This window comes from Oncorhynchus kisutch, linkage group LG22, assembly GCF_002021735.2.
Source record: "Oncorhynchus kisutch isolate 150728-3 linkage group LG22, Okis_V2, whole genome shotgun sequence".
NCBI lineage: Eukaryota > Metazoa > Chordata > Actinopteri > Salmoniformes > Salmonidae > Oncorhynchus > Oncorhynchus kisutch.
In genome coordinates this window covers 56,668,916-56,696,426 of record NC_034195.2, presented here as the reverse complement: position 1 = coordinate 56,696,426, position 27,511 = coordinate 56,668,916, and the positions used below count along the sequence as shown (strand labels likewise).

Sequence of the window (27,511 nt, the reverse complement as noted above, 5' to 3'; positions counted from 1 at the left end):
TGTGTCTTTGAATCCAAAAGGATAAAAAATCAACTGTTTTATTTGGATGGAAATAGCAGCACCCATGTCATTGTCATCTCTACAATGAATATGTTACACACCATCTCTGTTCGCCAGTTGAAATGATATTATGGGTATTTAATGGGCGAGCTGCTGTCTGTACCTTGACCGTCAGTGTCTGAGGTTAAACCTGTGGAAGAGAGGAACAGAGGAAGTTTAAAGGGAGGCATATGAGATACAACATTTCTGTCATAACAGCATATAACAAGAATATAGTGGTATAGTGTTAAACGCTCTACCTCCCTGTCTGTCTCTCCCTGTCTGTGTCTCTACCTGTCTGTGTCTCTACCTGTCTGTGTCTACCTGTCTGTCTCTCTACCTACCTGTCTGTCTCTCCCTGTCTGTCTATCCCTGTCTGTCTCTCCCTGTCTGTGTCTCTACCTGTCTGTGTCTCTACCTGTCTGTGTCTCTACCTGTCTGTGTCTACCTGTCTGTCTCTCTACCTCCCTGTCTGTCTCTCCCTGTCTGTGTCTCTACCTGTCTGTGTCTCTACCTGTCTGTGTCTACCTGTCTGTCTCTCTACCTCCCTGTCTGTCTCTCCCTGTCTGTGTCTCTACCTGTCTGTGTCTCTACCTGTCTGTGTCTCTACCTGTCTGTGTCTACCTGTCTGTCTCTCTACCTACCTGTCTGTCTCTCCCTGTCTGTCTATCCCTGTCTGTCTCTCCCTGTCTGTCTCTCCCTGTCTGTGCTCTACCTGTCTGTCTCTCTACCTACCTGTCTGTCTCTCCCTGTCTGTGTCTCTACCTACCGGTCTGTCTTTCCCTGTCTGTGTCTATCTGTCTGTGTCTACCTGTCTGTCTCTCCCTGTCTGTGCTCTACCTGTCTGTCTCTCTACCTACCTGTCTGGCTCTCCCTGTCTGTGTCTCTACCTACCGGTCTGTCTCTCCCTGTCTGTGTCTATCTGTCTGTGTCTACCTGTCTGTGTCTACCTGTCTGTCTCTCCCTGTCTGTGCTCTACCTGTCTGTCTCTCTACCTACCTGTCTGTCTCTCCCTGTCTGTCTCTCCCTGTCTGTCTCTACCTGTCTGTCTCTCCCTGTCTGTCTCTCCCTGTCTGTGTCTACCTGTCTGTCTCTCCCTGTCTGTCTCTCCCTGTCTGTCTCTCCCTGTCTGTCTGTCTCTACCTGTCTGTCTCTCCCTGTCTGTGTCTACCTGTCTGTGTCTACCTGTCTGTCTCTCCCTGTCTGTCTCTCCCTGTCTGTGTCTCTACCTACCGGTCTGTCTCTCATTGTCTGTCTCTCCCTGTCTGTCTCTCCCTGTCTGTGTCTCTACCTACTGGTCTGTCTCTCCCTGTCTGTGTCTACCTGTCTGTGTCTCTACCTACCGGTCTGTCTCTCCCTGTCTGTGTCTCTACCTACCGGTCTGTCTCTCCCTGTCTGTGTCTCCCTGTTTGTTTCTCTCCCTGTCTGTGTCTCTACCTACCGGTCTGTCTCTCCCTGTCTGTCTCTCCCTGTCTGTGTGTCTACCTGTCTGTGTGTCTCCCAGTCCGTCTCTACCTGTCTGTGTCTCTCCCAGTCTGTGTCTACCTGTCTGTGTCTACCTGTCTGTGTCTACCTGTCTGTGTCTCTACCTGTCTGTGTCTACCTGTCTGTGTCTCTACCAGTGTAACCATTGGTCCTGTGCTTGTCTCTACCTGTCTGTGTGTCTACATGTCTGTGTCTACCTGTCTGTCTCTCCCTGTCTGTGTCTACCTGTCTGTGTCTACCTGTCTGTGTCTCCCTGTCTGTCTCTCCCTGTCTGTCTCTCCCTGTCTGTGCCCTACCTGTCTGTCTCTCCCTGTCTGTCTCTCCCTGTCTGTCTGTCTCTACCTGTCTGTCTCTCCCTGTCTGTGTCTACCTGTCTGTGTCTACCTGTCTGTCTCTCCCTGTCTGTGTCTATCTGTCTGTCTCTCCCTGTCTGTGTCTCTACCTACCGGTCTGTCTCTCATTGTCTGTCTCTCCCTGTCTGTCTCTCCCTGTCTGTGTCTCTACCTACTGGTCTGTCTCTCCCTGTCTGTGTCTACCTGTCTGTGTCTCTACCTACCGGTCTGTCTCTCCCTGTCTGTGTCTCTACCTACCGGTCTGTCTCTCCCTGTCTGTGTCTCCCTGTTTGTTTCTCTCCCTGTCTGTGTCTCTACCTACCGGTCTGTCTCTCCCTGTCTGTCTCTCCCTGTCTGTGTGTCTACCTGTCTGTGTGTCTCCCAGTCCGTCTCTACCTGTCTGTGTCTCTCCCAGTCTGTGTCTACCTGTCTGTGTCTACCTGTCTGTGTCTCTACCTGTCTGTGTCTACCTGTCTGTGTCTCTACCAGTGTAACCATTGGTCCTGTGCTTGTCTCTACCTGTCTGTGTGTCTACCTGTCTGTGTCTACCTGTCTGTCTCTCCCTGTCTGTGTCTACCTGTCTGTGTCTACCTGTCTGTGTCTACCTGTCTGTGTCTACCTGTCTGTGTATACCTGTCTGTGTCTACCTGTCTGTGTGTCTACCTGTCTGTCTCTCCCTGTCTGTCTCTCCCTGTCTGTCTATCCCTGTCTGTCTCTCCCTGTCTGTCTCTCCCTGTCTGTGTCTACCTGTCTGTCTCTCCCTGTCTGTCTCTCCCTGTCTGTGTCTATCTGTCTGTCTCTCCCTGTCTGTGTCTACATGTCTGTTTCTCCCTGTCTGTGTCTCCCTGTCTGTGTCTACCTGTCTGTCTCTCCCTGTCTGTGTCTCCCTGTCTGTGTCTATACCTACCGGTCTGTCTCTCCCTGTCTGTCTCTCCCTGTCTGTGTCTACCTGTCTGTCTCTCCCTGTCTGTCTCTCCCTGTCTGTGCCCTACCTGTCTGTCTCTCCCTGTCTGTCTCTCCCTGTCTGTCTCTCCCTGTCTGTGTATACCTGTCTTTCTCTCCCTCTCTGTCTCTCCCTGTCTGTGTCTAACTGTCTGTCTCTCCCTGTCTGTGTCTACCTGTCTGTCTCTACCTGTCTGTGTCTCCCTGTCTGTGTCTACCTGTATGTGTCTACCTGTCTGTGTCTCTACCTACCGGTCTGTCTCTCCCTGTCTGTGTCTCCCTGTCTGTGTCTCTACCTACCGGTCTGTCTCTCCCTGTCTGTGTGTCTACCTGTCTGTGTCTACCTGTCTGTGTATACCTGTCTGTGTCTACCTGTCTGTGTGTCTACCTGTCTGTCTCTCCCTGTCTGTCTCTACCTGTCTGTCTCTCCCTGTCTGTCTATCCCTGTCTGTCTCTCCCTGTCTGTGTCTATCTGTCTGTGTCTACCTGTCTGTCTCTCCCTGTCTGTGCTCTACCTGTCTGTCTCTCTACCTACCTGTCTGGCTCTCCCTGTCTGTGTCTCTACCTACCGGTCTGTCTCTCCCTGTCTGTGTCTATCTGTCTGTGTCTACCTGTCTGTGTCTACCTGTCTGTCTCTCCCCGTCTGTGCTCTACCTGTCTGTCTCTCTACCTACCTGTCTGTCTCTCCCTGTCTGTCTCTCCCTGTCTGTCTCTCCCTGTCTGTCTCTACCTGTCTGTCTCTCCCTGTCTGTCTCTACCTGTCTGTCTCTCCCTGTCTGTGTCTACCTGTCTGTCTCTCCCTGTCTGTCTCTCCCTGTCTGTCTGTCTCTACCTGTCTGTCTCTCCCTGTCTGTGTCTACCTGTCTGTGTCTACCTGTCTGTCTCTCCCTGTCTGTGTCTATCTGTCTGTCTCTCCCTGTCTGTGTCTCTACCTACCGGTCTGTCTCTCATTGTCTGTCTCTCCCTGTCTGTCTCTCCCTGTCTGTGTCTCTACCTACTGGTCTGTCTCTCCCTGTCTGTGTCTACCTGTCTGTGTCTCTACCTACCGGTCTGTCTCTCCCTGTCTGTGTCTCTACCTACCGGTCTGTCTCTCCCTGTCTGTGTCTCCCTGTTTGTTTCTCTCCCTGTCTGTGTCTCTACCTACCGGTCTGTCTCTCCCTGTCTGTCTCTCCCTGTCTGTGTGTCTACCTGTCTGTGTGTCTCCCAGTCCGTCTCTACCTGTCTGTGTCTCTCCCAGTCTGTGTCTACCTGTCTGTGTCTCTACCTGTCTGTGTCTACCTGTCTGTGTCTACCTGTCTGTGTCTACCTGTCTGTGTCTACCTGTCTGTGTATACCTGTCTGTGTCTACCTGTCTGTGTGTCTACCTGTCTGTCTCTCCCTGTCTGTCTCTCCCTGTCTGTCTATCCCTGTCTGTCTCTCCCTGTCTGTCTCTCCCTGTCTGTGTCTACCTGTCTGTCTCTCCCTGTCTGTCTCTCCCTGTCTGTGTCTATCTGTCTGTCTCTCCCTGTCTGTGTCTACATGTCTGTTTCTCCCTGTCTGTGTCTCCCTGTCTGTGTCTACCTGTCTGTCTCTCCCTGTCTGTGTCTCCCTGTCTGTGTCTATACCTACCGGTCTGTCTCTCCCTGTCTGTCTCTCCCTGTCTGTGTCTACCTGTCTGTCTCTCCCTGTCTGTCTCTCCCTGTCTGTGCCCTACCTGTCTGTCTCTCCCTGTCTGTCTCTCCCTGTCTGTCTCTCCCTGTCTGTGTATACCTGTCTTTCTCTCCCTCTCTGTCTCTCCCTGTCTGTGTCTAACTGTCTGTCTCTCCCTGTCTGTGTCTACCTGTCTGTCTCTACCTGTCTGTGTCTCCCTGTCTGTGTCTACCTGTATGTGTCTACCTGTCTGTGTCTCTACCTACCGGTCTGTCTCTCCCTGTCTGTGTCTCCCTGTCTGTGTCTCTACCTACCGGTCTGTCTCTCCCTGTCTGTGTGTCTACCTGTCTGTGTCTACCTGTCTGTGTATACCTGTCTGTGTCTACCTGTCTGTGTGTCTACCTGTCTGTCTCTCCCTGTCTGTCTCTACCTGTCTGTCTCTCCCTGTCTGTCTATCCCTGTCTGTCTCTCCCTGTCTGTGTCTATCTGTCTGTGTCTACCTGTCTGTCTCTCCCTGTCTGTGCTCTACCTGTCTGTCTCTCTACCTACCTGTCTGGCTCTCCCTGTCTGTGTCTCTACCTACCGGTCTGTCTCTCCCTGTCTGTGTCTATCTGTCTGTGTCTACCTGTCTGTGTCTACCTGTCTGTCTCTCCCCGTCTGTGCTCTACCTGTCTGTCTCTCTACCTACCTGTCTGTCTCTCCCTGTCTGTCTCTCCCTGTCTGTCTCTCCCTGTCTGTCTCTACCTGTCTGTCTCTCCCTGTCTGTCTCTACCTGTCTGTCTCTCCCTGTCTGTGTCTACCTGTCTGTCTCTCCCTGTCTGTCTCTCCCTGTCTGTCTGTCTCTACCTGTCTGTCTCTCCCTGTCTGTGTCTACCTGTCTGTGTCTACCTGTCTGTCTCTCCCTGTCTGTGTCTATCTGTCTGTCTCTCCCTGTCTGTGTCTCTACCTACCGGTCTGTCTCTCATTGTCTGTCTCTCCCTGTCTGTCTCTCCCTGTCTGTGTCTCTACCTACTGGTCTGTCTCTCCCTGTCTGTGTCTACCTGTCTGTGTCTCTACCTACCGGTCTGTCTCTCCCTGTCTGTGTCTCTACCTACCGGTCTGTCTCTCCCTGTCTGTGTCTCCCTGTTTGTTTCTCTCCCTGTCTGTGTCTCTACCTACCGGTCTGTCTCTCCCTGTCTGTCTCTCCCTGTCTGTGTGTCTACCTGTCTGTGTGTCTCCCAGTCCGTCTCTACCTGTCTGTGTCTCTCCCAGTCTGTGTCTACCTGTCTGTGTCTCTACCTGTCTGTGTCTACCTGTCTGTGTCTCTACCAGTGTAACCATTGGTCCTGTGCTTGTCTCTACCTGTCTGTGTGTCTACCTGTCTGTGTCTACCTGTCTGTCTCTCCCTGTCTGTGTCTACCTGTCTGTGTCTACCTGTCTGTGTCTACCTGTCTGTGTATACCTGTCTGTGTCTACCTGTCTGTCTCTCCCTGTCTGTCTCTACCTGTCTGTCTCTCCCTGTCTGTCTCTCCCTGTCTGTGTCTACCTGTCTGTCTCTCCCTGTCTGTCTCTCCCTGTCTGTGTCTATCTGTCTGTCTCTCCCTGTCTGTGTCTACATGTCTGTTTCTCCCTGTCTGTGTCTCCCTGTCTGTGTCTACCTGTCTGTCTCTCCCTGTCTGTGTCTCCCTGTCTGTGTCTATACCTACCGGTCTATCTCTCCCTGTCTGTCTCTCCCTGTCTGTGTCTACCTGTCTGTCTCTCCCTGTCTGTCTCTCCCTGTCTGTGCCCTACCTGTCTGTCTCTCCCTGTCTGTCTCTCCCTGTCTGTGTATACCTGTCTTTCTCTCCCTCTCTGTCTCTCCCTGTCTGTGTCTAACTGTCTGTCTCTCCCTGTCTGTGTCTACCTGTCTGTCTCTACCTGTCTGTGTCTCCCTGTCTGTGTCTACCTGTATGTGTCTACCTGTCTGTGTCTCTACCTACCGGTCTGTCTCTCCCTGTCTGTGTCTCCCTGTCTGTGTCTCTACCTACCGGTCTGTCTCTCCCTGTCTGTGTGTCTACCTGTCTGTGTCTACCTGTCTGTGTATACCTGTCTGTGTCTACCTGTCTGTGTGTCTACCTGTCTGTCTCTCCCTGTCTGTCTCTACCTGTCTGTCTCTCCCTGTCTGTCTATCCCTGTCTGTCTCTCCCTGTCTGTCTCTCCCTGTCTGTGTCTACCTGTCTGTCTCTCCCTGTCTGTCTCTCCCTGTCTGTGTCTATCTGTCTGTCTCTCCCTGTCTGTGTCTACATGTCTGTTTCTCCCTGTCTGTGTCTCCCTGTCTGTGTCTACCTGTCTGTCTCTCCCTGTCTGTGTCTCCCTGTCTGTGTCTATACCTACCGGTCTGTCTCTCCCTGTCTGTCTCTCCCTGTCTGTCTCTCCCTGTCTGTGCCCTACCTGTCTGTCTCTCCCTGTCTGTCTCTCCCTGTCTGTGTATACCTGTCTTTCTCTCCCTCTCTGTCTCTCCCTGTCTGTGTCTAACTGTCTGTCTCTCCCTGTCTGTGTCTACCTGTCTGTCTCTACCTGTCTGTGTCTCCCTGTCTGTGTCTACCTGTATGTGTCTACCTGTCTGTGTCTCTACCTACCGGTCTGTCTCTCCCTGTCTGTGTCTCCCTGTCTGTGTCTCTACCTACCGGTCTGTCTCTCCCTGTCTGTGTGTCTACCTGTCTGTGTGTCTCCCAGTCCGTCTCTACCTGTCTGTGTGTCTACCAGTCCGTCTCTACCTGTCTGTGTCTCTCCCAGTCTGTGTCTACCTGTCTGTCTCTCCCTGTCTGTGTCTACATGTCTGTCTCTCCCTGTCTGTGTCTCCCAGTCTGTGTCTACCTGTCTGTATCTACCTGTCTGTGTCTACCTGTCTGTGTCTCTACCTGTCTGTGTTTACCTGTCTGTGTCTCTACCTGTCTGTGTCTACCTGTCTGTGTCTCTACCAGTGTAACCATTGGTCCTGTGCTTGTCTCTACCTGTCTGTGTGTCTACCTGTCTGTGTGTACATGTCTGTCTCTCCCTGTCTGTGTCTCCCGGTCTGTGTCTACCTGTCTGTGTCTCTACCTGTCTGTGTGTCTACCTGTCTGTGTCTACCTGTCTGTGTGTCTACCTGTCTGTGTGTACCTGTCTGTCTCTCCCTGTCTGTGTCTCCCGGTCTATGTCTACCTGTCTGTGTCTCTACCTGTCTGTGTGTCTACCTGTCTGTGTCTACCTGTTTGTCTCTACCTGTCTGTGTGTCTACCTGTCTGTGTCTCTACCTGTCTGTGTGTCTACCTGTCTGTGTCTACCTGTCTGTCTCTACCTGTCTGTGTCTACATGTCTGTGTGTCTACCTGTCTGTGTCTACTTGTCTGTGTCTCTGCCTGTCTGTGTCTACCTGTCTGTGTGTCTACCTGTCTGTGTCTACCTGTCTGTCTCTCCCTGTCTGTGTCTACCTGTCTGTGTCTCTACCTGTCTGTGTCTCTACCTGTCTGCGTCTCTACCTGTCTGTGTCTCTACCAGTGTAACCATTGGTCCTGTGCTTGTCTCTACCTGTCTGTGTCTCTACCTGTCTGTGTCTCTACCTGTCTGTGTCTCTACCAGTGTAACCATTGGTCCTGTGCTTGTCTCTACCTGTCTGTGTCTACCTGTCTGTGTCTCTACCTGTCTGTGTCTACCTGTCTGTGTCTCTACCTGTCTGTGTCTCTACCTGTCTGTGTCTCTACCAGTGTAACCATTGGTCCTGTGCTTGTCTCTACCTGTCTGTGTCTCTACCTGTCTGTGTCTCTACCTGTCTGTGTCTCTACCAGTGTAACCATTGGTCCTGTGCTTGTCTCTACCTGTCTGTGTCTCTACCTGTCTGTGTATCTACCTGTTTGTGTATCTACCTGTCTGTGTCTCTACCTGTCTGTGTCTACCTGTCTGTGTCTCTACCTGTCTGTGTCTCTACCTGTCTTTGTCTCTACCAGTGTAACCATTGGTCCTGTGCTTGTCTCTACCTGTCTGTGTCTCTACCTGTCTGTGTATCTACCTGTCTGTGTCTACCTGTCTGTGTCTCTACCTGTCTGTGTCTACCTGTCTGTGTCTCTACCAGTGTAACCATTGGTCCTGTGCTTGTCTCTACCTGTCTGTGTCTACCTGTCTGTCTCTACCAGTGTAACCATTGGTCCTGTGCTTGTCTCTACCTGTCTGTCTCTATCTGTCTGTGTCTCTACCAGTGTAACCATTGGTCCTGTGCTTGTCTCTACCTGTCTGTGTCTCTACCTGTCTGTGCATCTACCTGTCTGTATATCTACCTGTCTGTGTCTCTACCTGTCTGTGTCTACCTGTCTGTGTCTCTACCTGTCTGTGTCTCTACCTGTCTGTGCCTCTACCAGTGCAACCATTGGTCCTGTGCTTGTCTCTACCTGTCTGTGTCTCTACCTGTCTGTGTGTCTACCTGTCTGTCTCTCCCTTTCTGTGTCTCCCGGTCTGTGTCTACCTGTCTGTGTCTACCTGTCTGTGTGTCTACCTGTCTGTGTCTACCTGTCTGGGTCTCTACCTGTCTGTGTCTACCTGTCTGTGTCTCTACCTGTCTGTGTCTACCTGTCTGTGTCTACCTGTCTGTGTCTACATGTCTGTGTGTCTACCTGTCTGTGTCTACCTGTCTGTGTCTACCTGTCTGTGTCTCTACCTGTCTGTGTCTACCTGTCTGTGTCTACCTGTCTGTCTCTCCCTGTCTGTGTCTCCCTGTCTCTGTCTACCTGTCTGTGTCTACCTGTCTGTGTCTCTACCAGTGTAACCATTGGTCCTGTGCTTGTGTCTACCTGTCTGTGTCTCTACCTGTCTTTGTCTACCTGTCTGTGTCTCTACCAATGTAACCACTTGGTCCTGTGCTTGTCTCTACCTGTCTGTGTCTCTACCTGTCTGTGTCTCTACCAGTGTAACCATTGGTCCTGTGCTTGTCTCTACCTGTCTGTGTCTCTACCTGTCTGTGTATCTCCCTGTTTGTGTATCTACCTGTCTGTGTCTCTACCTGTCTGTGTCTCTACCTGTCTGTGTATCTACCTGTCTGTGTCTACCTGTCTGTGTCTCTACCTGTCTGTCTCTACCTGTCTGTGTCTACCTGTCTGTGTCTACCTGTCTGTGTCTCTACCAGTGTAACCATTGGTCCTGTGCTTGTCTCTACCTGTCTGTGTCTCTACCAGTGTAACCATTGGTCCTGTGCTTGTCTCTACCTGTCTGTGTCTCTACCTGTCTGTGTATCTACCTGTCTGTGTCTCTACCTGTCTGTGTCTCTACCTGTCTGTGTCTACCTGTCTGTGTCTCTACCTGTCTGTGTCTCTACCTGTCTGTGCCTCTACCAGTGTAACCATTGGTCCTGTGCTTGTCTCTACCTGTCTGTGTCTCTACCTGTCTTTGTCTCCCTGTCTGTGTCTACCTGTCTGTGTCTACCTGTCTGTGTCTACCTGTCTGTCTCTACCAGTGTAACCATTGGCCCTGTGCTTGTGTCTACCTGTCTGTGTCTCTACCAGTGTAACCATTGGTCCTGTGCTTGTGGATGCTTCCCCTTGTCCAGCCTTCTCTTAGCTTCTCCAGCGCTGGAACGTCACAGAACCTGGAACATATTGTAGCGATCTCAGTACAACACCTAGGGGCGGTTTCCTGGACACAGAACCTGGAACATATTGTAGCGACCTCAGGACAACACCTAGGGGCGGTTTCCTGGACAACAGAACCTGGAACATATTGTAGCGACCTCAGTACAACACCTAGGGGCGGTTTCCTGGACACAGAACCTGGAACATATTGTAGCGACCTCAGTACAACACCTAGGGGCGGTTTCCTGGACAACAGAAACTGGAACATATTGTAGCGACCTCAGTACAACACCTAGGGGCGGTTTCCTGGACACAGAACCTGGAACATATTGTAGCGACCTCAGTACAACACCTAGGGGCAGTTTCCTGGACACAGAACCTGGAACATATTGTAGCGACCTCAATACAACACCTAGGGGCAGTTTCCTGGACACAGAACCTGGAACATATTGTAGCGACCTCAATACAACACCTAGGGGCAGTTTCCTGGACACAGAACCTGGAACATATTGTAGCGACCTCAATACAACACCTAGGGGCCGTTTCCTGGACACAGAACCTGGAACATATTGTAGCGACCTCAATACAACACCTATAGGGGCGGTTTCCTGGACAACAGAACCTGGAACATATTGTAGCGACCTCAATACAACACCTAGGGGCCGTTTCCTGGACACAGATCAGGCCTTTTCCTTGATTTAAAGCTCAATGAAGAATCTCTATTGAAAATGCTTTTTGGTCCAGGATAAAGCTTATTCTGTGTCTGGGAAACTAGCCCGTAAAGACCTTGTCAAGAGGTTTGGACCTCCTAGATGTAACAGTTGACTGACATTCACAGGGACCAAGGTTCAAGTCCCGATGAGGACTACCCCCTGAATTCACCACAACTGACGTTCATCTCATTTTACATCTACATGTTAGTCATTTAGCAGACACTCTTATCCAGAGAGTCAGTTAGTGAGTGCAGACATTTTCAAACATTCTTCATCTCAAATCCCTTATGTTTTTTATATATTCAGACCAAAACAATAATGACATTAATACACAATACAACATAAGACATTTGACAACATGATGTAAGTAAAAAGAGACGTACTTACTTGGACTGGTAGTGAGTGCGGACGCGTGAAGGGTCAGATGGCGTGTGGGACAGGGTTTTCAGATTTGGTGAGTTGAGGATGAATCCTGAAAGCTCCTGGAAACCAAACTAACGGTAACACTTTACCCTGCCAGTAACTAACGGTAACACTTTACCCTGAAGGTAACTACGGTAACACTTTACCCTGAAGGTAACTACGGTAACACTTACCCTGAAGGTAACTACGGTAACACTTACCCTGCCAGTAACTAACGGTAACACTTTACCCTGAAGGTAACTACGGTAACACTTACCCTGCCAGTAACTAACGGTAACACTTTACCCTGAAGGTAACTACGGTAACACTTACCCTGCCAGTAACTAACGGTAACACTTTACCCTGAAGGTAACTAACGGTAACACTTTACCCTGAAGGTAACTAAGGTAACACTTACCCTGAAGGTAACTACGGTAACACTTACCCTGCCAGTAACTAACGGTAACACTTTACCCTGAAGGTACCTACGGTAACACTTACCCTGCCAGTAACTAATGGCAACAATTTACCCTGCCAGTAACTAACGGTAACACTTTACCCTGCCAGTAACTAACGGTAACACTTTACTCTGCCAGTAACTAACGGTAACACTTTACCCTGCAGGTAACTACGGTAACACTTTACCCTGCCAGTAACTAACGGTAACAATTTACCCTGCCGGTAACTGATGGTAACACTTTACCCTGAAGGTAACTAATGGCAACAATTTACCCTGCCAGTAACTAACGGTAACAATTTATCCTGCCAGTCTCTAACGGTAACACTTTACCTTGCCAGTCTCTAATGGTAACACTTTACCCTAACAGTAACTAATGGCAACAATTTACCCTGCCAGTCTCTAACGGTAACACTTTACCTTGCCAGTCTCTAATGGTAACACTTACCCTAACAGTAACTAATGGCAACACTGTACCCTGCCGGTAACTAACGGTAACACTTTACCCTGCAGGTAACCAACGGTAACACTTTACCCTGCCGGTAACTAACAGTAACACTTTACACTGCCGCTAACTAACGGTAACACTTTACCCTGCCGGTAACTAACGGTAACACTTTACCCTGCCGGTAACTAACGGTAACACTTTACCCTACCGGTAACTAACGGTAACACTTTACCCTGCCGGTAACTAACGGTAACACTTTACCCTGCCGGTAACTAACGGTAACACTTTACCCTGCCAGTAACTAACGGTAACACTACCCTGAAGGTAACTAACGGTAACACTTACCCTGCCAGTAACTAATGGCAACAATTTACCCTGCCAGTAACTAACGGTAACACTTTACCCTGCCAGTAACTAACGGTAACACTTTACCCTGCCGGTAACTAACGGTAACACTTTACCCTGCCAGTCTCTAACGGTAACAATTTACCCTGCCAGTAACTAACGGTAACACTTACCCTGCCGGTAAGTAACTGTAACACTTTACCCTGCCAGTAACTAACGGTAACACTTTACCCTGCCAGTAACTGACGGTAACACTTTACCCTGCCAGTAACTACCGGTAACACTTTACCCTGCCAGTAACTAATGGTAACACTTTACCCTGCCGGTAACTAACGGTAACACTTTACCCTGCCAGTAACTAACGGTAACACTTCACCCTGCAGGTAACTACGGTAACACTTTACCCTGCCAGTAACTAACGGTAACAATTTACCCTGCCAGTAACTAACGGTAACAATTTACCCTGCCAGTAACTAACGGTAACAATTTACCCTGCCAGTAACTAACGGTAACACTTTACCCTGCCAGTAACTGACGGTAACACTTTACCCTGCCAGTAACTACCGGTAACACTTTACCCTGCCAGTAACTAATGGTAACACTTTACCCTGCCAGTAACTAATGGTAACACTTTACCCTGCCGGTAACTAACGGTAACACTTTACCCTGCCGGTAACTAACGGTAACACTTTACCCTGCCAGTAACTAATGGTAACACTTTACCCTGAAGGTAACTACGGTAACACTTCACCCTGTCAGTAACTAATGGCAACAATTTACCCTGCCAGTAACTAACGGTAACACTTTACCCTGCCAGTAACTAACGGTAACACTTTACCCTGCCGGTAAGTAACGGTAACAATTTACCCTGCCGGTAAGTAACGGTAACACTTTACCCTGCCGGTAAGTAACGGTAACAATTTACCCTGCCTGTAAGTAACGGTAACACTTTACCCTGCCAGTAACTAACGGTAACACTTTACCCTGCCAGTCTCTAATGGTAACACTTTACCCTGCCGGTAACTACGGTAACACTTTACCCTGCAGGTAACCAACAGTAACACTTTAACCTGCCAGTAACTAACGGTAACACTTTACACTGCAAGTAACTAACGGTAACACTTTACCCTGCCGGTAACTAACGGTAACACTTTACCCTGCCGGTAACTAACGGTAACACTTTACCCTGCCGGTAACTAACGGTAACACTTTACCCTGCCAGTAACTAGCGGTAACACTTTACCCTGCCGGTAACTAACGGTAACACTTTACCCTGCCAGTAACTAACGGTAACACTTTACCCTGCCGGTAACTAACGGTAACACTTTACCCTGCCGGTAAGTAACTGTAACACTTTACCCTGCCGGTAACTAACTGTAACACTTTACCCTGCCGGTAACTAACGGTAACACTTTACCCTGCCAGTAACTAACGGTAAAACTTTACCCTGCCGGTAACTAACGGTAACACTTTACCCTGCCGGTAACTAACGGTAACACTTTACCCTGCCAATTTACCCTAACAGTATAATGCTTTAGAAAATGTAATAGGCATGTAAGAGCTTTCAGATTGTCTAGTTAAGGTGTGTATGATATAGCTCTCTAACCTTCATCCCAATCAACTTCTGGTCAGCAGGTGAGCTGATCTTCTGAGTCCCAGAGCCAGGTAACACAGAGACCTAGAGGTAATACACAGGAAGTGACATCATACAGTATAACAGAGCAGCTTATAGGTAACACACAGGAAGTGAGTCGTTTTAGTATAGACATTGCCGTTGAGAACTTCCAACATTTAAAAGTAGTCAACTGGGTGGGGATTCCTATCTCACTAGGTCAGGATATTAAACCACCTCCATGTATATCTCACTAGGTCAGGATATTAAACCACCTCCATGTATATCTCACTAGGTCAGGATATTAAACCTCCTCCATGTATATCTCACTAGGTCAGGATATTAAACCTCCATGTATATCTCACTAGGTCAGGATATTAAACCTCCTCCATGTATATCTCACTAGGTCAGGATATTAAACCTCCTCCATGTATATCTCACTAGGTCAGGATGCTAAACCTCCTCCATGTATATCTCACTAGGTCAGGATATTAAACCACCTCCATGTATATCTCACTAGGTCAGGATATTAAACCTCCATGTATATCTCACTAGGTCAGGATATTAAACCTCCTCCGTGTATATCTCACTAGGTCAGGATATTAAACCTCCTCCATGTATATCTCACTAGGTCAGGATATTAAACCTCCATGTATATCTCACTAGGTCAGGATATTAAACCTCCATGTATATCTCACTAGGTCAGGGTATTAAACCTCCATGTATATCTCACTAGGTCAGGATATTAAACCTCCTCCATGTATATCTCACTAGGTCAGGGTATTAAACCTCCATGTATATCTCACTAGGTCAGGATATTACACCTCCATGTAGTAAATCTGTTTATGGTTCATAACTCAAAATAATCCATGTACCTTGTGGATCTGTTTGGACAGTGTGCACATTTGGATCAAAATATCAAAATATATGTTAATTAATATCATCACCAATTTTGAATTTCTTTGGCTATGGGAGAAATATCAAATCAAATGTATTTATAAAGCCCTTCTTACATCAGCTGATATCTCAAAGTGCTGTACAGAAACCCAGCCTAAAACCCCAAACAGCAAGCAATGCAGGTGTAGAAGCACGGTGGCTAGGAAAAACTCCCTAGAAAGGCCAAAACCTAGGAAGAAACCTAGAGAGGAACCAGGCTATGAGGGAAAAACTCCCTAGAAAGGCCAAAACCTAGGAAGAAACCTAGAGAGGAACCAGGCTATGAGGGAAAAACTCCCTAGAAAAGCCAGTACCTAGGAAGAAACCTAGAGAGGAACCAGGCTATGAGGGAAAAACTCCCTAGAAAGGCCAGAACCGAGGAAGAAAATATATTTCCTTTCTCCAAACAACTTCATCTATTATTGTTGAATGAGTTTCCTGTAAACAGTATATATTATATTTCTTCTTTTTTAGTCAGGTAAATTATCTGCTAAGCTGTTACAATTATAATTGGCTATACTTATTTCACCATTTACTATAATAAGATACAAGTTTCAATTATATGTTTGTAAACTTACAATTAGAAAGTACCATAGTGATTGAGTGTCCATATAGCCATGGTATTTGCACTGCTACTGAGTAAACCTCCCATTGTTCTCCACTATTCCACCTGCTAAAACCCACATCCCAATTTGGATTGTTACATTGAGAGAGATCATCTACATACTAGACAGGCCAGAGGGTCCAAGGTGTCCCTGGTGAAGCCTGTTTCTCTGGGGACTCTACTGACCAGCCTGGGGAGCATCTCAGAGCCCTGGAACACAAAGAATGTGTCTTGATTATTGTGCCAAAGGACATTTTTATTTTTGTCCTCCGCTCTGAAACCCACAGACACACAAACGAAAAGACACAAAACAAAACGAAAAGACAACACACAAAACGAAAAGACACAAAACAAAACAAAACAAAAAGACACAAAACGAAAAGACAACACACAAAACGAAAAGACAAGACACAAAACGAAAAGACAACACACAAAACGAAAAGACAAGACACAAAACGAAAAGACAAGACACAAAACGAAAAGACAAGACACAAAACGAAAAGACAACACACAAAACGAAAAGACAAGACACAAAACGAAAAGACAACACACAAAACGAAAAGACAACACACAAAACGAAAAGACAAGACACAAAACAAAACAAAAAGACAAGACACAAAACGAAAAGACAACACACAAAACGAAAAGACAACACACAAAACGAAAAGACAACACACAAAACAAAACAAAAAGACAACACACAAAACGAAAAGACAACACACAAAACAAAAAGACACAAAGCGAAAAGACAAGACACAAAACAAAACAAAAAGACAAGACACAAAACGAAAAGACAACACACAAAACAAAAAGACACAAAGCGAAAAGACAAGACACAAAACAAAACAAAAAGACAACACACAAAACAAAACAAAAAGACAAGACATAAACACACATTCATCCTCTAATAATAGACGAGATGGTTTGAGAGACAGACATATATTCTAATCTACTGTGACATATTGGCAGATAGAGAACCGGACAAATAAAAACATGTTAGAGCCAACCTGAAGAAAGGAAATAGGCAGGAAGTCATGTCTCATCACAGAGTTCTCTGTCCTCCTAGGATTTACCTAATAACACACACACACACACACACACACACACACATTTTAATATCAGGTACAAAGACACAACGAAGATGAATAATTATCAGCTGTGTGGTTACATTGATAGAATACTACATAAAAACAAAATGGAGGATGAACGAGGTGCTACGTAAAGTTGTTTACCTCACATCGGGTGTGTCCCAAAAGGCACCCTATTCTCTGTATAGTGAATGACTTCTGACCAAATCCCTAGGGGTTCTGGTCAAACGTAGTGCACTAAATAGGGAACAGGGAGCCGTTTTGGGACGCGCCCATGATGTTTACCCTTTTGATTGGACGCAGACTGCCCTGGGGTTAAGTGACTGCTCATGCTAAAGTGAGATAACCTCGGGGTGAGCACAGACTATTCAGGGCATGAATATCACAGAGTTACGCCGTCACTTAATTTGAACATTCTACTCCGTTCCTGTTTTGATTAACAGATTAACAATTTCTTCTTACGCACAGTAAAACCGTCAGTGTCTTGGTCAGTTTTTTTGGAGTTGATGTGGTGTTACTATGCCAGCTGGTGTTGCTTTGAAGCTCTTAAGAAATACTGTTGTTCAATCAGGGTGTCAAACTGGACAGTTGCTTAGTAAGTGTTGATTATTCAGTGTAACATTTCTCGTGTTGAATCAGGTGTTAAATTAAATCTGTAAGTGTTAAATTAACTATTTGTTTATAAAAGAACCCCAGTGTAGATTTTAATAACCAGTGTTAAACCAAAACCACGCTCGTCATTATCATATTTCCCAGCATGCTCTATTGCAGGTTGATTTTTAGAATTGTTTGTCTCAATATCTATGTTTTTTTTGCATGTACATTGATTGATTAATAATCTGATGCTACTCGAATATCAAATAACATACATTTTTATAAACTAATCCGATATCTCCACTCTGCCTGCATTCCAATAGCAATTACACATCACTTTGCAAGCCAGAATCATTTTATTCGCTTAGGATCTCACTTGGTGAAGGGCACACGAGTGAAAATGGATGAATGTAAACAGCCATACAATGGAGATAATATAAGACAAGTACTGGAAACCAGGCCTGGTTTTCTTAGTTGACTTTGAAAAGGCATTTGATAAAGTAAGACTGGAATTTATATATAAATGCCTGGAATATTTTTCATTTTTGGAGAATTTCTTATACAGTGGCAAGAAACAGTATGTGAACCCTTTGGAAATACCTGGACATCTGCATAAATTGGTCATCAAATTTGATCTGATCTTTATCTAAGTCACAACAATAGACTAACACAGTCTGCTTAAACTATTATCACACAAATGATTGTATTTTTCTTGTCTATATTGAAACCATTATTTAAAATGTCAAGAGGAGTAAAACATGGTTGTTCACTATCGGCAAATCTATTCTTTATTATTTTTTAGTCTATTCTTTATCGCCATTGAAATGTTAACTATTAAAATCATAATAATAACCATGTAAAGACAAAGGTATCATTGTTCGCTGATGATTCATGTTTTCTTCTAAATCCACAATTTGGATCCACAGCCTCATAGAGGATCTACTTTCCCTGATCTCTCTGGATTAAAACCTCATCATGTTAAGTGTTCTTTATTACGTATTGGATGACAACAACAACAACGACGACGACGACGACGACGACGACGAAAAAGTGCCTTCACATTACCGTGTAGTTTACCAATAAAACCTTCTGATAGCGCAGTGGAAATACTCTGTATTCATATTGGAAATAAAGAAATCATCTCACTACAATACATTTTGGGTTCCCGAGGGGTGGAGTGGTCAAAGGCACTGCATCTCAGTGCAAGAGGCATCACTACAGTCCCCGGTTCGATTCCATCACATCCAGCCGTGATTGGGAGTCCCATAGGGCGGCGCACAATTGCACCAGCGTCGTCCGGGTTTGGCCGCGGGTAGGCCATCATTGTAAATAAGAATTTGTTCTTAACTGACTTGCCTAGTTAAATAAAGGTTAAATTAAAAACAATTGAATGTTAGTCAAATTAGATAAGATCTTGCTACTGGAAAAATCACCCTGATAATGTAATGTCTGCTTCCAACTCACACTCTAAAACACGTAGATCCCTGAACACAGCTCACTCTCCAGATCCCAATCACCTGAATTCTGATCACCTGTTCACACACCTGTATGTCATTATCACACACTATTTAGTTCAGTTCTTTGCACCCCATCATTGTGAGGTCTTGTTGGTTTTGTGACACTGCTATTCAGAGCGCTGTTTATTTAGTGCTGGTTTTCCTGTCATTTAATCCTCCCGTGTTTGATAGTTTCTGTCCGCCTCACTAACGACGTCTTTTGTCTCTTCCCTGCCTGTACTTCAGCATATCGGATTTCCTGTTATCTACCAATTGCCTTATCTCCCGGGCGACGTTACTAGCCTTTTCCCTGCCTGTACTGTTGCCTTTTTGGACCCCCTGTTTCTGACCTTCTGCCTGCCTCTGGACCCAGCTACCTGCCTCCTGTGTATGACCTTCTGCCTCCTCCTGGACCCAGCTACCTGCCTCCTGTGTATGACCTTCTGCCTCCTCCTGGACCCAGCTACCTGCCTCCTCCTGTGTATGACCTTCTGGCTTCCCCTATATAGTATAGTGATACTCTCAATGATCGGCTATGAAAAGCCAACTGACATTTAATCCTGAGGTACTGACCTGTTGCACTCTCTACAACCACTGTGATTATTATTGTTTGACCATGCTGGTCATTTATGAACATCTCGGCCATGTTCTGTTGTAATCTCCACCCGGCACAGCCAGAAGAGGACTGGCCAACCCACATAGCCTGGTTCCTCTAGGCTTCTACCTAGGTTGTGGCCTTTCTAGGGAGTTTTTCCTAGCCACCGTGCTTCTACACCTGCATTGCTTGCTGTTTGGGTTTTTAGGCTGGGTTTCTGTACAGCACTTTGAGATATCAGCTGATGTACGAAGGGCTTTATAAATACATTTGATTTGATTTGGTTTGATGCACCTGAGCTCAATTTTGAGTCTCATAGCAAAGGGTCTGAATAGTTTGTACACATTTCCCTTTGGCATTATGGGGTGTTTTTGATTAAATCCATTTCATAACGTACCAAAGCAGGGGAAAGGTGAATGGGTCTGAATGCTGTAACTTCAACCTTTTAATGCCACTGGTGTTAAAAGGGCAACGCTTTCTCTTGGTTCACATAAAAAACACCTCAAAAGTGTGAACTTGAACACCCTCAGTGTTTGGTGAGCTCTGGGCTACGAATATGCTGTGTGAAAAATGGCACCCTATTCCCTACATAGTGCACTACTTTATTCTAGAGCCCTACGGGCCCTGGTCAATATTAGTGCACTATATAGGGAATAGGTGCCATTTAGGATGCACCCTAAGAGATATGACACTAACCATGTGACCAGACCTGGGTTACTGACATCACTAACCATGTGACCAGACCTGGGTTACTGACATCACTAATCATGTGACCAGACCTGGGATACTGACATCACTAACCATGTGACCAGACCTGGGTTACTGACATCACTAACCATGTGACCAGACCTGGGTTACTGACATCACTAACCATGTGACCAGACCTGGGTTACTGACATCACTAACCATGTGACCAGACCTGGGTTACTGACATCACTAACCATGTGACCAGACCTGGGTTACTGAGTGTTGTCTCTATCCTGGAGTGACAGATGGCCGGGGTTTGCAGTTTAGGCTTTTCTAGTGTTTACATTGTGCCAGGCAATCTCAAACAAGGTAGAGTATTTGAAATGATTTCCAATAGTATTTGAACACTCAACACTAACCATGTGGCACTGGGGCAGAAAGGTGTTGGGTTGCAGGGCCGTCCCTTCAGTGAAACCGCTCTCTCCTTGGGCTCCCACTAACTGGTGCTTCTGAGAAACTAAAGGACAATCATGTGTCATTTATGCTCTCTAAACAGCCCCTTCGCTGCAGCGGGCAGAGCTGGGTGACGTCATTGCAATCAGTTTTGCCAGAGGAGTAATACCCTTTTCACACAACAAACGGAGCAGAGCCAAGTTGTGTTCTCCTCATTATGCCCCCCCAGCACAGAGCCAGCACAGAGCCTGCACAGAGCCAGCACAGAGCCTGCACAGAGCCAGCACAGAGCCAGCACAGAGCCTGCACAGAACCTGCACAGAGCCTGCACAGAGCCAGCACAGAGCCAGCACAGAGCCTGCACAGAGCCAGCACAGAGCCAGCACAGAGCCTGCACAGAGCCTGCACAGAGCCAGCACAGAGCCTGCACAGAGCCAGCACAGAGCCTGCACAGAGCCAGCACAGAGCCAGCACAGAGCCAGCACAGAGCCAGCACAGAGCCTGCACAGAGCCTGCACAGAGCCTGCACAGAGCCTGCACAGAGCCAGCACAGTACAGTTCTGTTCTGGGCTGTTCTGTAAAAAAGGGTATTACTAAATCATTCAGCTCCTCAGTATATTACACTGTACCTGGTGGTCTGGGACGATATGGAACAAAGTGTTCCTTATACTCTGTCTGGATGGATACATTCTGGGGGAGAGAGGAAGGAAGGGAGACAGAAAGACACTTAAAATCCATTTATTCTCAGAGTCGCTCTCCCTCATCCCTCCCCTCCTCTCTCCTCACTGCTGTAGGCCGTGTCTTCAGCTGTAGATATCCACTCTCTCTGATCTGTCCACTGGGGCAAGGCAGGGTCTCTGACCCATCAGGTCTGGTCAGGGGCTGGAAATGGCGCTTAGTCTGAGACTGGAAACTATCTAGCAGAGAACGCCTGGAGAAGACCCAAAACACACACTTAATGTCACTGTTATAATCCACTGTATATGTCATCCCTGCAGGAATTGAACCTATGACCTTGGCATTCCTATCACCAAACTCTTGATAACTGAGCCATACAGGACCACATAATAGTATAGAAATACTATCACTACCAGTAAGCACCTCTGGGGGGCATATCTGAAATGGCAACATATTTAAATAATGCACTACTTTTAGCCAGAGCTCTGTGGTAGATTAGTGTCCTGTCCAGGGGGTCGTTCTGGCTCGGTCAAGGCTACTAGTGTCCTGTCCAGGTGGTCGTTCTGGCTCGGTCAAGGCTACTAGTGTCCTGTCCAGGGGGTCGTTCTGGCTCGGTCAAGGCTACTAGTGTCCTGTCCAGGGGGTCGTTCTGGCTCGGTCAAGGCTACTAGTGTCCTGTCCAGGGGGTCGTTCTGGCTCTGTTAAGGCTACTAGTGTCCTGTCCAGGTGGTCGTTCTGGCTCGGTCAAGGCTACTAGTGTCCTGTCCAGGGGGTCGTTCTGGCTCGGTCAAGGCTACTAGTGTCCTGTCCAGGGGGTCGTTCTGGCTCGGTTAAGGCTACTAGTGTCCTGTCCAGGGGGTCGTTCTGGCTCGGTTAAGGCTACTAGTGTCCTGTCCAGGGGGTCGTTCTGGCTCGGTCAAGGCTACTAGTGTCCTATCCAGGGGGTCGTTCTGGCTCGGTCAAGGCTACTAGTGTCCTGTCCAGGGGGTCGTTCTGGCTCGGTCAAGGCTACTAGTGTCCTGTCCAGGGGGTCGTTCTGGCTCGGTCAAGGCTACTAGTGTCCTATCCAGGGGGTCGTTCTGGCTCGGTCAAGGCTACTAGTGTCCTATCCAGGGGGTCGTTCTGGCTCGGTCAAGGCTACTAGTGTCCTGTCCAGGGGGTCGTTCTGGCTCGGTCAAGGCTACTAGTGTCCTGTCCAGGGGGTCGTTCTGGCTCGGTCAAGACTATTTCATTTCTTTACTTGGGCCAGAGCCCTATGTGGATCTGATAAAAGAGTGCACGGTGTAGGGACAGACTGGGGCTGTAGTATAATATAATATTGTATAATACAGTATAATATAATATGGTATTGATTAATATAATATAGTATTGTATAATATGATATAGTATAATATAGTATAATATAATATGGTATTGATTAATATAATATAGTATTGTATAATATAATATTGTATAATATAGTATAATATTGTATAGTATAATATAATATAGTATTGTATAATATGATATAGTATCGTATTGTATAATATAGTATTGTATAACATAGTATAGTCTTACCTTAACTGTGGGTTATCGATATGGTCCAGGCTAGGGCTGTAGTATAATATAGTATAGTATAATATAACATAGTATAGTATAATATAGTATTGTATAATATAGTATTGTATAATATTGTATAGTATAATATAATATAGTATAGTATAATATGATATAGTATTGTATAATATAAAATAGTATTGTATAATATTGTATAATATAATATAGTATAATATAGTATTGTATAATATAGTATAATATAATATAGTATAGTATAGTATAATATAGTATTGTATAATATAGTATAGTCTTACCCTAACTGTGGGTTATCAGTGTGGTCCAGACTAGGGCTGTAGTATAGTATAATATAGTATAGTATGATATAGTATTGTATAATATAGTATTATATAATATAGTATAGTATAATATAGTATTGTATAATATAGTATAGTCTTACCCTAACTGTGGGTTATCAGTGTGGTCCAGACTAGGGCTGTAGTATAATATAGTATAGTATAATATAATATAGTATTGTACAATATAGTATAGTCTTACCCTAACTGTGGGTTATCAGTGTGGTCCAGACTAGGGCTGTAGTATAATATAGTATAGTATAATATAGTATTGTACAATATAGTATAGTCTTACCCTAACTGTGGGTTATCAGTGTGGTCCAGACTAGGGCTGTAGTATAATATAGTATAGTATAATATAATATAGTATTGTACAATATAGTATAGTCTTACCCTAACTGTGGGTTATCAGTGTGGTCCAGACTAGGGCTGTAGTAAACAGCAGGTCTCAGGTTGGCAGAGTACCCTGTCCCGTAATGATGACCTAGACATGGACTGAAGCCTTCTTTGCCTGGATAAGATATGACAGTAAGATGGGGAGGGGTTGGGGGGATAGGGGGGGGGGGGGGGGGGATAGGTGGTGGGGGGATTGGGGGGGTAGGTGGGGGGGGGGGGGGGAATAGGTGGGGGGGGGGGGCTTCCCAACAATATCTCTCTTCTCCTGAAGTTTGCACACATGAGAGTAAAAGATGGCTAGAGTTCCTCCATATTTCCTATGGGAAATTCTTATACCAGTAATTTCCTTTGAAATCAGTGAAAGGAAGTGAACAAGTACACATTTTAGTGAGGTAATTGGGACCAGTGTGTGGCCATGCGAGTGAGTCATTAGGGAATCTGGCTTTGCATTGTTAAAAATCACACAGGCGTATCATTGAGGGTGAAAGCAGAGTAAACTTGAGAAAGCAGAACACTTCAGGCAAATGTAGTGTATACTATCTTACCATCAGTAGAATAAAATACAATTCAATACAATAGAGAGTTTATATCAAGTCATATCAGATATCTTGTTCTCACCAAAAGAAGCCCTGTAGGAGGTACAGTAGAGGTTGACAGAGGTGTTGGCCAGACGGCCTCCTGGGCTTCCCGTTCCTCTTAGAGAGGGTCTGGTGACCAGGTCTACCTGACTAACCATCTGTGAGGGACCAGGATCATGGATAAATACTACAGTTAACTCCACTAGCAACAACGATAGACAGAGAAAAAAGAATCTGCCTGTAACCGGGAGAGAAGACTGATTTTAGTTCATGTTGAACTTTGACAGTCAAACTGTTTTTTTTGTTTGTTTTGTTTTTACACTATTAGAAAATGTATATCTTTCTCACAGTAGCTTACACTCGTCATCATGCAAGTCATGTATTTTCATCAAGAATTAAGAGAAATGGAAAGTTATCGTAGCAGAAGACGTATAGGAATAACATGCTAAATACCCTTATTATAGGCCTAGCCTACAGATTCATTCATTTATGATCATCTCTGTAATTATAAATATATATTAAGAACTAGTATGCCTAGTCGACATTCATTTCAGTAAAATATCTGCATCATTATGATAAAAGCGACCCCTCCTCACGCGCTCTACCGTTACCTGTCTGTCGAAGCGGTGTTTCTGCGTACCGGCGGCCTCCTCTCGCCGTGTTAGGTTTTATAGCCCGGGACCCGTGCCGTCTCCATGATACCGACCGTTGCTACGGTGATTCTCCAAGTGGCGCCAGCAGCACTTCACAATGACGGACGAAATGAGGTCACAAGAGAAGTCATAGAAGCAAACCGTTGCTCCCAATACAAGTAGCTTGCAGGTGCACCTTAAGCTCACTCTGCTTGTTCCCTGATCTGTTTCGTGCCTGTTGTGCCTGTTGCTGTTGTCATTGTCATGTTTGGCATGACAATTAGTGTGACAAGGAGTTGGCATGAAATCACAAACAGATTGACACTAAGGCTAAAGCTGGCTACGGTAAAATGACATGATTTAAAAAAAAATATATATATATCAATCTGATTGAGGTATCCAGTAAATCAAAGGGCATTTAATTTATGAATGATCAATTTATCATGATTAGAATAATGTAAGAGCTACTACAACCAGCGTGATAATAGCTGAAGCTACTGCAACCAGCACTTTTAGATCCGATTTCTCCCTTACTTGCGCCACATCTCGTCTCTGCATACGTTAGCCTCACTTTTTACACAACACCATTGCAAAAAACCTACTGGAGCACATTGGGTGTTTATGTGCTGGGCCTGTCTTAAATAAATTAAAATACTAAGCATATTACTATAATATCCTGGGTGTGCTTTTCCCTGTGGATATATTTATACACCCACCTTATGACATCAATTATGTTGGCAATGATTGTACACATTATTAGGCAACACCCAAGTGGCACCTGTGCCAACAGACTGTTGTTACAGGTTACAACCACAAGATGGAGGTGTTGCAACACAGTTGTGTTTAAGCAGACCTCTACAACCCCAGTCCTTAGTGTAGCTTCCACACAATCTATCTCGGCAAGGTGAGGTGGTGGCTTTCTGTTCACATAATTAACTAGGTAATAAATTCACTTCATCAACATTAAGTGGAGGGTTGATTACTATGGTAAAGCACTCAGCATTTTCACAAAACACAGTTTGCGTGGCTACCTGCACTGTCATTATGAACATAATTAACCACAACACTGTAGTCTGACAGCTCGGGCTAAGCTACAGTTCATGTCGACATGACCAGTCATACTAAAGAAAGCACGGTCATACATTTTCTGTAGCTCAGTTCAAACATTTAAAATGAAAGACTTGTTCTGACCGATGTATTTCATTTCCTCATTAAAGTAAATCACCACTAGTGTTAGAGAGGCAACCGCAAAAGAACAACAGACACGCAGAGGGGAAGAAATGGTTTGTTCATCTTGACTCGTTTTATTGTTGTTCAAAATAATATAATTTTCCACCTCTTTTTCTCTCTGGGAAACAGTGAATGTGGCATATTGAGGTTTGGTTGAAACTGATGAGAGGCGACAGCTTGGAGAGCAGAGGAGGCTCTGTAGAAGGCATACAGCGCAGGAACAGACATCTGAGACATGGCTCCAGGAGAGGAACACCTTCCCTCCCCTTGCCTCACCCAGCCCACAGAGAGAGAGAGAGAGAGGCATAGAGAGAGAGAGAGAGAACTGGCCTGGAGGGACACAAACCCAGGGACCATATAAACAGTGCGAGCCAGGGTACCCTCAGAAACACTGTCAGTAATGTTGTACACAGACATCCAGAAACACTGTCAGTAATGTTGTACACAGACATCCAGAAACACTGTCAGTAATGTTGTACACAGACATCCAGAAACACTGTCAGTAATGTTGTACACAGACATCCAGAAACACTGTCAGTAATGTTGTACACAGACACCCAGAAACACTGTCAGTAATATCAGGATTGCATGTGTCTGGATTGGCTCGAGATGCTCTAGCTCCACCGCTATCCCCAGGTCAACCACCTCTATCCCCAGGTCAACCACCACTATCCCCAGGTCAACCACCGCTATCCCCAGGTCAACCACCACTATCCCCAGGTCAACCACCACTATCCCCAGGTCAACCACCGCTATCCCCAGGTCAACCACAACTATCTCCAGGTCAACCACAACTCGCCCCGAGTCAAGCTGTGCTGGCTCCACCTAAACCTGCTAGCTGCCAATGTGGTAGACCCCTTCATAGCGTCAGCCTGCTAACCATGTGTATGTGACAAATAAAATTTGATTGATTTGATTTGAGCCTATGGGATACCAAAGCCTTCATTACGAACCTTCAGAAGTGGAAGGGAAAGTGATGAACACTTCTCAAGATGTCATTGGACTCCTGAACAATCATGCTCACATCATTGAACCATATAAATATCAGTTCCTCTTGGATCATGTCCAGTTCCCAGGTGCACACAAACTGGCCAAGGCCTGTATGCATGATGCCAGACCCTACACCACAGCTCTTCAATCCCTGCAGGACAAATGTAGCCAACCACGTCAACTGAGCAAATCAGGCTGTCATCTAGTGAATCTAAGTGGATGTAAAGAATCTAGCTAAAGGTTTTAACATTAATGCAAATTGAATAAACAATTTTGTAAGCTTGATTCACTGTTAATTATAAATATATATATATAATTCTGACTTGTCATTGTTCTTTATTGTAGTAATGTTAGAGATTGAAAATATTTGATTGCAGCTAAAGTAACGTAGTTGGGGGGGGGGGGGGGGGGGGTAATGGGATTGAGCCTAAGTGTCTCATCTCTGCACTCACAGGCCACACACCCGTTGCAAAATATATTTAGAAATGTATGTTATTCAATTATTGCACCCACACTGCTCGCGCACGCCAACGAGCAGCTGCGTTGCCAAGCGTTGTCACAGGCGTTGTCAAGGGCTAAAATAGAAGTCAGTTCTCTTTCTGAAGCAGATCGAGCTGCAAGTCCTGCCTCTCCCATCTCCTCATTGGTTTATAGAAGCAGGTACCCACGTGCCATCTCCTCATTGGTTATACCCACGTGGGTGACTG

At 46.0% G+C, this 27,511-nt stretch overlaps 1 protein-coding gene across 2 annotated transcripts; it reads right to left on the bottom strand.

Moving 5' to 3' along the window:
* Positions 1 to 24,810, bottom strand: saxo4 (stabilizer of axonemal microtubules 4). 2 transcript variants are annotated; one of them, XM_031802169.1, is made up of 12 exons: positions 24,564 to 24,809; positions 23,993 to 24,110; positions 23,372 to 23,489; positions 21,198 to 21,342; positions 21,041 to 21,101; positions 20,378 to 20,475; positions 16,506 to 16,571; positions 15,622 to 15,708; positions 13,953 to 14,024; positions 11,082 to 11,176; positions 9,897 to 9,998; positions 1 to 190 (listed from the first exon to the last, which is right to left on the bottom strand). In XM_031802169.1, exons 2-12 carry the CDS (start codon positions 24,108 to 24,110, stop codon positions 172 to 174), a joined length of 981 nt encoding a protein of 326 aa, XP_031658029.1. In that variant the 5' UTR covers positions 24,564 to 24,809; the 3' UTR covers positions 1 to 171. The 2 variants fall into 2 exon arrangements, with proteins under 2 accessions (XP_031658029.1, XP_031658031.1); XM_031802171.1 differs by lacking the exons at positions 15,622 to 15,708; positions 16,506 to 16,571 and having other exon boundaries at positions 24,564 to 24,810.
* Between the last annotated feature and the right edge of the window lie 2,701 nt (positions 24,811 to 27,511).

Bases quoted from the DNA above. Each gene is read 5' to 3' on its own strand.
- saxo4 (XM_031802169.1), bottom strand. From the start codon at position 24,110: ATGGTTAGTCAGGTAGACCTGGTCACCAGACCCTCTCTAAGAGGAACG. The intron at 21,343-23,371 runs GTAAGACTATAC...GGTCTTCTCCAG, and splicing joins ACTGATAACCCACAGTTAGG to GCGTTCTCTGCTAGATAGTT. The intron at 14,025-15,621 runs GTATGTAGATGA...TATTACCTCTAG, and splicing joins TGGACCCTCTGGCCTGTCTA to GTCTCTGTGTTACCTGGCTC.